The 8,351-nt window shown below is 50.1% G+C and overlaps 1 protein-coding gene across 2 annotated transcripts in view; it reads right to left on the bottom strand.

Moving 5' to 3' along the window:
- The window catches only part of SEC14L5 (SEC14 like lipid binding 5), a 55,936-nt gene extending 47,795 nt beyond the window's left edge, over positions 1-8,141 (bottom strand). The window contains exons 1-2 of one of the 2 annotated variants that reach the window (XM_017506043.2): positions 7,865-8,141; positions 7,042-7,191 (exon numbers count right to left, since the gene is read on the bottom strand). In XM_017506043.2, coding sequence (XP_017361532.1) covers positions 7,042-7,104 — 63 coding nt within the window. In that variant the 5' untranslated portion in view covers positions 7,105-7,191; positions 7,865-8,141. Of the gene's footprint in view, positions 1-181; positions 281-7,041; positions 7,192-7,864 lie in introns of those variants that run through there. The other variant, XM_017506042.2, reaches the window with a different exon arrangement.
- Between the last annotated feature and the right edge of the window lie 210 nt (positions 8,142-8,351).

Here is an 8,351-nt window from a genome sequence, read left to right as displayed (position 1 = left end):
AAAAAAAAGTACTAGATCAGTGCACATTTGAGCCTCGAACTTCGGAGAAAAAAAAAAGTTCTAGGAATCCACCCACCACAGCCTTTGGCACAGAGCAGTACCTCAAAAAATATTTGTGGAACACACACATGCATGAATGTGTAAATAAATGCACACAGAAATGGATGAATGAGGGCCTTACATTTATTTCAGGATCCTCTGAGATCAGAAGGCACTTTGCAGGGCAGAGGATCACCTCTGTTCTGACAGCCCACATCAGAGCAACATTCAAGGTAGAAAACATTGCCTGCCTTAATCTGTTAGCAACAGATCAGATGACCGGCTCCAGGGAGCTAATTTAAACTCATTTAAATAAGGCTCCTGCTGCTTTGTTAAAACTACGTCCATAACAACTAATCCAACTGTAACTCCTTTTGGCCTAAGCCACAGAATTTACCTTCACAAGCTGCTTCTTATTAATAATGCATTGGCTAAATTACAAACTGTTTATCAATACAACAAGGCCACATCTTTAAATATTTTGACCTTAATTGCTGAAGGACAGAACTTCACTTCCATAACCCTTCCTCCACAGGAAAAGCCTTTTGCTTGGGAAATTCTACGCCAAGTCATCTTCCTAATTTAGGTTTGCAAAACAAAGATGACCTGAAGCTACTAGGCTTTGGGGCCCCACAGGGACACCTAAACAGTGGCCGGACAAAAAGGGACCAGGTCCTTCCTAAAGCCACGGTACTGCTAGTGGCGCACAAATGTTTTTGGAAAGTCAAGGCCAGGCACAGTGGCTCAGGTCTTTCCCAATGCTTTCGGAGGCCAAGGCAGGAGGATGGCTTGAGTGGAGGAATTTCAGACTAGCCTGGGCAACATAGGGAGAGCTCATCTCTACAAAAATGTTTTTTTAAATTAGCCACATGTGGCCAAGCACCGAGCCTCGTGCCTGTAATCCCAGCACTTTGGGAGACCGAGGTGGGCGGATCTTCTGAGGTCAGTCATTTGAGACCAGCCCAACCAACATGGAGAAACCCTGTCTCTACTGAAAACACAAAATTAGCTGGGCGTGGGGGTGCATGCCTGTAATCTCAGCTACTTATGAGGCTGAGGCAGGAGAATCGCTTAAACCCGGGAGGTGGACGTTGTGGTGAGCCAAGACTGAGATCGTGCCATTGCACTCCAGCCTAGGCGACAAGGGTGGAACTTCATCCCAGCAGCAACAACAACAAAATACTTAGGCAGGTGTGGTGGTAAACACGTGTGGTCTCACTATTCAGAAGGCTGAGGTGAGAGAATCGCTTGACCCTGGGAGGTCAAGCCTGCAGTAGTCCATGATTATACCACTGCACTCCAGCTCAGGTGACAGAGCAAGCCCCTGTCTCCAAAAAGAAATAAAATAAAATAGAGAGAGGAAGGGAGGGAAGGAGGGAGAGAGAAAGGAAATAAGTGTAAGGAAGGGAAGGGAAAAGAAAGGAAGGGAAAGGCAGGGAAGGGAAGGGGACAGGACAGGAGGGGAAAGGGGAGGGGAGGGGAGGAAAGGGAACAGAAAAGGAAGGAAGGAGGCCAGGTGTGGTCACACCTATAATTGCAGCACTTTGGGAGGCCGGGGTGGGTGGGTCACTTGAGGTCAGGAGTTGGATACCAGCCTGGCCTACGTGGTGAAACCTCTACTAAAAATACAAAAAATTAGCCAGGTGTGGTGGCTCACGCCTGTAATCCCAGCTACTTGGGAGGCTGAGATGGGAGAATCACTTGACCCCGGGAGGTAGAGGCTGCAATGAGCCGAGATTGTGCCATTACACTCCAGCCTGGGTAACCAGAGCAAGACTTTGTCAAAAAATAAAAGTTAAAAAAATGGGGGACGAGGGGAAGAAAGAAAGTCAGAGACAGACTCTGAGGAGTCTGGCTGTGGGCTCTGACTGTGGGATCAGATTCCCTAAGTTCAAATCCCAGCTCTGAAATGTATCCCCTAAAATTGGTATGTTGAAGTTCTAACCGCTGATGCCTGTGAATGTGACCTTATTTGGAGATACGGTATTTAGAAGTAATCAAGTTAAAGCGAGCTTATCAGAGTGTCCTTATAAATCTAATATGACTGGTGTCCTTATAAAAAGGGAAATCTGGACACAGTGAGTGGCCGTGTGAAGAGTTATGCTGCCCCATGTCAAGGAACGATCTGAGGCTGGGAGTGAGAGAGGCCAGGAGCAGATCCCCTCCTAGACCCTCCAGAGGGAGCGTGGTCCTCCTGACACCTTGACTTCAGGCTTCTGGCGTCCAGAACAGTGAAGCAATACACTGATGTTTTAAGTCACCCAGTTTGTGGCTCTGTGGAACCACAAACACTGGTCACTGACAGACAGTGTCCTGGACCTTGCTGAGCCTCAGTTCCCTCTCCTGCTACAGATCTGGCTGTGGTAATCGACCTGCCTCTGAGCTGGCCTAAAGAGCTGGCCACAGGTAGCATTATAAAGGCTCCCGGGCTTGGCTGGTGTGCCAGGGGCCAGGGTCTGTGGGGGTTGCGCTGTGTTCTCCTTTGCAGGGTTCTGAAGGGGTAAAGGCATCCTGATGATAACTGCCTCTGCCCCCTGGACCACACTCTTGGCCCAGATGCCACCCCAGTGACTTCAGATCCTTCATCCAGCTCTGAGAAACGGTTGAGCTCATAGTTGGGAATGTAAAATCTGGAGCCAAACTGCCGGAAGTTGAGTCCCTGCCTGCTACATGCTTGCTTTGGAGGCTTGAATAAGCCTCTCATCCTTAGTCTCCTCCTCTGTTGAATAGGCTACCCACAGAACTCATCTCACGGGGTGGCTATGAGGAGTTACCAAGTGAATGGACTCAGAACAGTGTCTGGGGCTGGGTGCAGTGGCTCAGGCCTATAATCCCACCACTTTGGGAGACCGAGGCGGGTGGATCACCTGAGGACAGCAGTTTGAGATCAGCCTAGCCAACATGGTGAAACCCCATCTCTACAAAAACACAAAAATTTAGCCGGGCATGGTGGTGGGCACCTGTAATCCCAGCTACTCAGGAGGCTGAGGCAGGAAAAGTTCTTTTTTTTTTTTTTATTTTATTTTATTTTATTTTATTTTATTTTTTTTTTTGAGACGGAGTTTTGCTCTTGTTACCCAGGCTGGAGTGCAATGGTGCGATCTCGGCTCGCCGCAACCTCTGCTCCCGGGTTCAGGCAATTCTCCTGCCTCAGCCTCCTGAGTCGCTGGGATTACAGGCATGTACCACCATGCCCAGCTAATTTTTTGTAGTTTTAGTAGAGACGGGGTTTCACCATGTTGACCAGGATGGTCTCAATCTCTTGACATCGTGATCCACCCGCCTCAGCCTCCCACAGTGCTGGGATTACAGGCTTGAGCCACCGCGCCCGGCCTAGGAAAAGTTCTTGAACCCGGGAGGTGGAGGTTGCAGTGAGCCAAGACCATGCCATTGAACTCCAGCCTAGGTGACAGAGCGAGATTCGGTCTCAAAAAAAAAAAGAAGAAGAAGAAGAAGAATTGGGGAATGTGCTGAGGCCTGGGACAGAGATAGAGCCTGGTGGGTCTGGTTCTTAATCACCACCCACTTGGGAAAAGAGACAGATAACCTAGGTTCGACTCAAAATAGCCTGGGCAGAGCATGGCCTTTGGGACCCGGGTGACCTGACCCCACAGCGTAAGACACAGCCTTTGCTTCCTCTATGCAAGGGTCTCCACGAGACACCGCCACCCACACACCTTCTGGGACCTGGGCATTCAAAGGACTGTCGGACCCTCTTCAACACTGAATACTCCAGCTGCCTCCATTGTCTTAATTGTTTTTTTTCTGTTTACCAAGATAATAAAAGCTCACTGTCTTGAATCCAATGATACAGAATGCTGTCAGGAGAAAAAGGAAGGCTGGGCGTGGTAGCTAGTGCCTGTAATCCAAGCACTTTGAGAGGCCAAGGCGGGAGATCACTTGAGCCCGGAAGTTCAAGATCAGCCTGGGCAACAGAGTGAGATCTCATTTCTATAAATGTATATATAACTTTTGATATATAAAAATTTAAAAATTAGCCAGGCACGGTGGTGCATGCCTGTGCACCCAGCTACTCTGGAGGCTAAGGCAGGAGGATGGCTTGAGGCCAGGAGGTCAAGGCTATGGTGATCCATGATTGCACCACTGGACTCCAACCTGGGCAACAGAGCAAGACCCTGTCTCAAAAAGAAAGGAAAAAAAAAGGAGCAAAGGCCAGGTGCAGTGGCTCATGCCTGTTATCCCAGCACTTTGGGAGGCCAAGACAGGCAGATTGCTTGAGGTAAGGAGTTCGAGAGTAGCCTGGCCAACATGGTGAAATGCTGCCTTTACCAAAAATACAAAAATTAGTCGAGTGTGGTGGTACACGCCTGTAATCCCAGCTACTCAGGAGGATGAGGCAGGAGAATTGCTTGAACCCAGAAGGTGGAGGTTGCAGTCAGCCAAGATCGCACTGCTGCACTCCAGCCTGGGCCACAGAGCAAGATTTTGTCTTAAAAAAAAAATAAAAAAGTTGAGGGAGGAAAGATCCCCTAGAATCCTTCCCTTTATAAGCAAATTTCATGTGAAGGGATTTGGAGAGAGATGTCCATTCATTTGACTAGATAAATTTTTGAAGTGAGAGAATTAATTTTAAAAAAATTTTAAAGCCACGTCTAGCAATTTTGTAACCAATTCCTCAAAACCCAGTTTCAGTCCTTTGTGTCACTGACAGTGGACTTTTGAAGAAGCAAGGGGCATTTTGATTCTGAAGTCAGTTTTGTTAGAAAAACTGAAAGGCCAGGTTTTCTAGTCACTTGGATGCAGTGAAAATAGCTGAGTTCATCTGAAACTTCCCCAGCATCTGACCCACACTGAGAGCAAGTGTTTAACTGAGAAACAAAGACGAACATTAAGTACAGAAAACCCCTTCTGTGCCTCCACAGTGTGCAAGTTATGGTGAGTTATGCAGCTATTTTGGGGACAGTAATGTTTTGTCAACAGTCGGCAAAGTGGCTTTGTTGTCAGTGTTGCTGTGGCTTGGGACCATTTCACAGACAAGGACTCTATGGAAGACAGGATGACATGGTTGTTTTGTAGTCCCTTTGAAAAATACAAATAATTTAAATTAAGTACAAATAATAAAGATTGTTTTCTTTTCTTTTCTTTTCTTTTTTTTTGAGATGGAGTTTCACTCTTCACCCAGGCTGGAATACAGTGCCACGATCTCGGCTCCCTGAAACCTCCACCTCCTGGGTTCAAGTGATTCTCCTGCCTCAGCCTCCTGAGCAGCTGGGATTACAAGTGCACTACACGGCTCCCAGCTAACTTAGTATTTTTAGGAGAGACGAGGTCTGAGGCAGGAGAATCACCTGAACACGGGAGGCGGAGGTTGCAGTGAGCCAAGATCGCGCTGCTGCACACCAGCCTGGCCAATAGAGTGAGAATCAGTCACAAAATAAAAAGAAATGGGCTCAGAAAAGTTCAGCAACTTTCTAAAGATATACAGCCAGAGAAAGCATGGTAGAGCACAGCGGAGCCCTCAGGCTTCCGAATCCACATCCCTGGATCACTTCACCATCCCCTGGTGTTCCATTTCCATTACACAGAAGCAAAGTCACACAGCCACAGACAAAAACAGTAACAATCATGGCTGGAGCTCAGTGAGCATTTGATCTGTGTCAGCCCTGTACCAGGAGCTTTATACACATTGATTCATGTAATCCACAGCGTGACACCAGGATTTGGAAGCCAGGAGATTCCCATTTTAGAGATGGGTAGTGGAGGCTCGTGGTGGTGAAGAGACTTGCCCCACGGTCACTCAGCTAGTCAGTCAGGGAGCTAGAATATGACCCCACGCTAGTTCCTGCCTCTTTGCTGTCCTTGAACCATCTGCCTGTAACAGTGCAATGTAAATGGATGATTTTAATGATGCTTTTAAATCCTCTGTGTGACAATAAACATACATGTGTGTAGATTCTTAGAATAAGACAGAACACATAGCCACCAAGAGATATGAAAGTCCCTGGATAGAAGGCCGGGGTTAAGCAGTCAGTGCTGGGGTAGGACAGACGGAGGTGGATTCTAGTGTTTTGTACACTTTCAATGCATTAATTTACAAGACTTCGGTGTAGTAACAGGGACAGCATATTTTGTGAGCTTCTACTGAGTGTCCAACACACAGCCAGGAGCACGAAGAATTATCTCATTTACTCCTCCCCACAACCTCACAGCATTGCCCCCGTATTATGGAGCAAGGAAGTGAAGCTCCGAGAGGCAGAGGGATGGAGCCAAGAAGGAATCCCACTTCCACCTATCTCCAGCTCCTGCCCCAGGGTGCAAAGACCAGTGATCCAGGAGGCCAAGAATCTGGCAGCCAATTCTAGGCATCCAACTGACTTGCTGCGCAACACAGAGCAAACCCGCCCTCCCACTCCCTCTCTCCTCCTGGTGTCAGCTTCCTTGAAGGAGAGGAAAGAGGGTCTGTGAGCAGAAGGAGGGCGCTGTGGTTAAATGTGAGGTTCTAGAGTCTGCTCTGCAGGGATCTGAGCCCCCTGACTGCACCTCTTCCTAGCTACAGGACTTGCCATCATCCCTTCACCTGTCCAAGCCTCAGTTTCAGGGAGGTAAAATACAAATAATAACAGCTATTGGGAATTGGAAAAAACATGATTTGTAAAGACAGTGCTATAAACATTCAATGAACAACTGCTGTCATCACCACCACCATTCCATTTATCACTGTGATTATGCCATTACATGAAATGATGGCAGTGGCTTGGCCCCTGATACCTTTGTTTTCTGTCAGGAGACTCTAAAGTAAGGGAGCATGTCAGCTTCAACAACGGGAAGGAAGAAAGATCTTGTGTTTTGGTCACTGGGCCAAGGATAGGATGGTGGGATAGAGGGGCCACTAGTTAGAAGTTAAACCCACCAGGTCAGCTGAGTAGCGCAGTAATTCCTTCTGATCTGGGAGTCTAAGGAGCTCTGTCTTCCTCCCACCATAGCTGATCTCAAGTCCCTCCAACTGTCACGTGGGAGGCCCAAGAATCAGGAGTCACTCACCGCCATGACCAGCTCAAATGGGTACTTGTAGACTCGGACAGGAGACTGGTATCTCTGCACCATGTTCACGCCGGAGCACCAACGGAAGCCACCAGGCAGGGGTGAGCACAGAGCCTGGGGTGAGGGGTGACTGATGAGGTCACAGCTCCCCTGGAGGGAAGCAGGGATATCACCCACCAAGTGAGCGGGGCAGCCCCTGGTCCCACCCACACAGCTGGCCAGCCTTCAAAGTGAGAAGGCTGATATAATCCCCAAATTACTCCAGGCCAGGCCCCAACAGTTCCTCTGCCATTAGCCATGGCCCCAGACCACACGCAGCCTTCCAAAAGAAATCAGCACCTCCAAACTTTCCTCTACCCCCACCTCTTCAAACTGAGGGCCCACAGAAGCCTCACTGCCACCCTCACAGACACACACACACGTTTGCAGTTCTTACACTCCCACGGTTCTCTTCACGCATGCACCCCGCAGCTTGTCACAGACGTCCTGGCCTACAGCCCACCCCCAAGTCTCCTTGCACCTGCCCTCCCATTTTCCTCCCAGACAACCTGGCTACACGCACATCCTTCACCACATTTCACAGGCACTGTCTCTGCCACACATATGCACACACGCAGGTTCCTCTCCCACACGGGACTGCCCTTGCTCACGCCTCCAACTTTGCACACACACACATCCAGCTCCCTGAAACACGCACCTGCCCAACTCCACACACACAATTCCCCTGGTGTGCACACACCCGTGCGCACATACACACACATGTACACACACGTAGAGACACTCGCACACACATGCACACACAGGTTCCCGCAGCTTTGCTCACCCTCGCTCTCGGGAGCTTTCGGGAACGCAGCCTAGGGGAAGTGCCCTGGAAGCCCGCCGGGCTGGGGAGCGGAGCGCTCCCGGGCTCTCGCGGCCGCCTGGCCCGGAGCGAAGCGCCTGGGGCGGGGCCCGATCGCGGCTCCCTAGCCTGGGGAGTCCCGCCTTGAGTACCCTGCGACTTGGACAGCCAGGGAGGGCAGGAGGGGAGGGAGCGAGACCTTCCTGGCGGAGAGCGTTCCAGCACCCGGGACAGCGGAGATCCTGTCGTGGCCCCGCCCCTGATCTGGCCCCGCCCATGTCCCGGCCATGGCCCCGCCCAGGTTTGCCCTGCCCCCTGACTGGTCCCGCCTCACTCTGGCCCCGCCCCAGACTGACTCCACCCTGGTTCTATCCCCGCCCCTTATTTAACATGTCTCTTGCTTGACCACGCCCGCATCCCAGCCCTTTCTGCAGATTGGTCGCACCTCAGGAAGCCCCCGCCCCCTGCA

Source organism: Cebus imitator, unplaced genomic scaffold (assembly GCF_001604975.1).
Source record: "Cebus imitator isolate Cc_AM_T3 unplaced genomic scaffold, Cebus_imitator-1.0 Scaffold346, whole genome shotgun sequence".
NCBI classification, from domain to species: domain Eukaryota; kingdom Metazoa; phylum Chordata; class Mammalia; order Primates; family Cebidae; genus Cebus; species Cebus imitator.
This window is presented reverse-complemented; position numbering and strand designations above follow the sequence as displayed.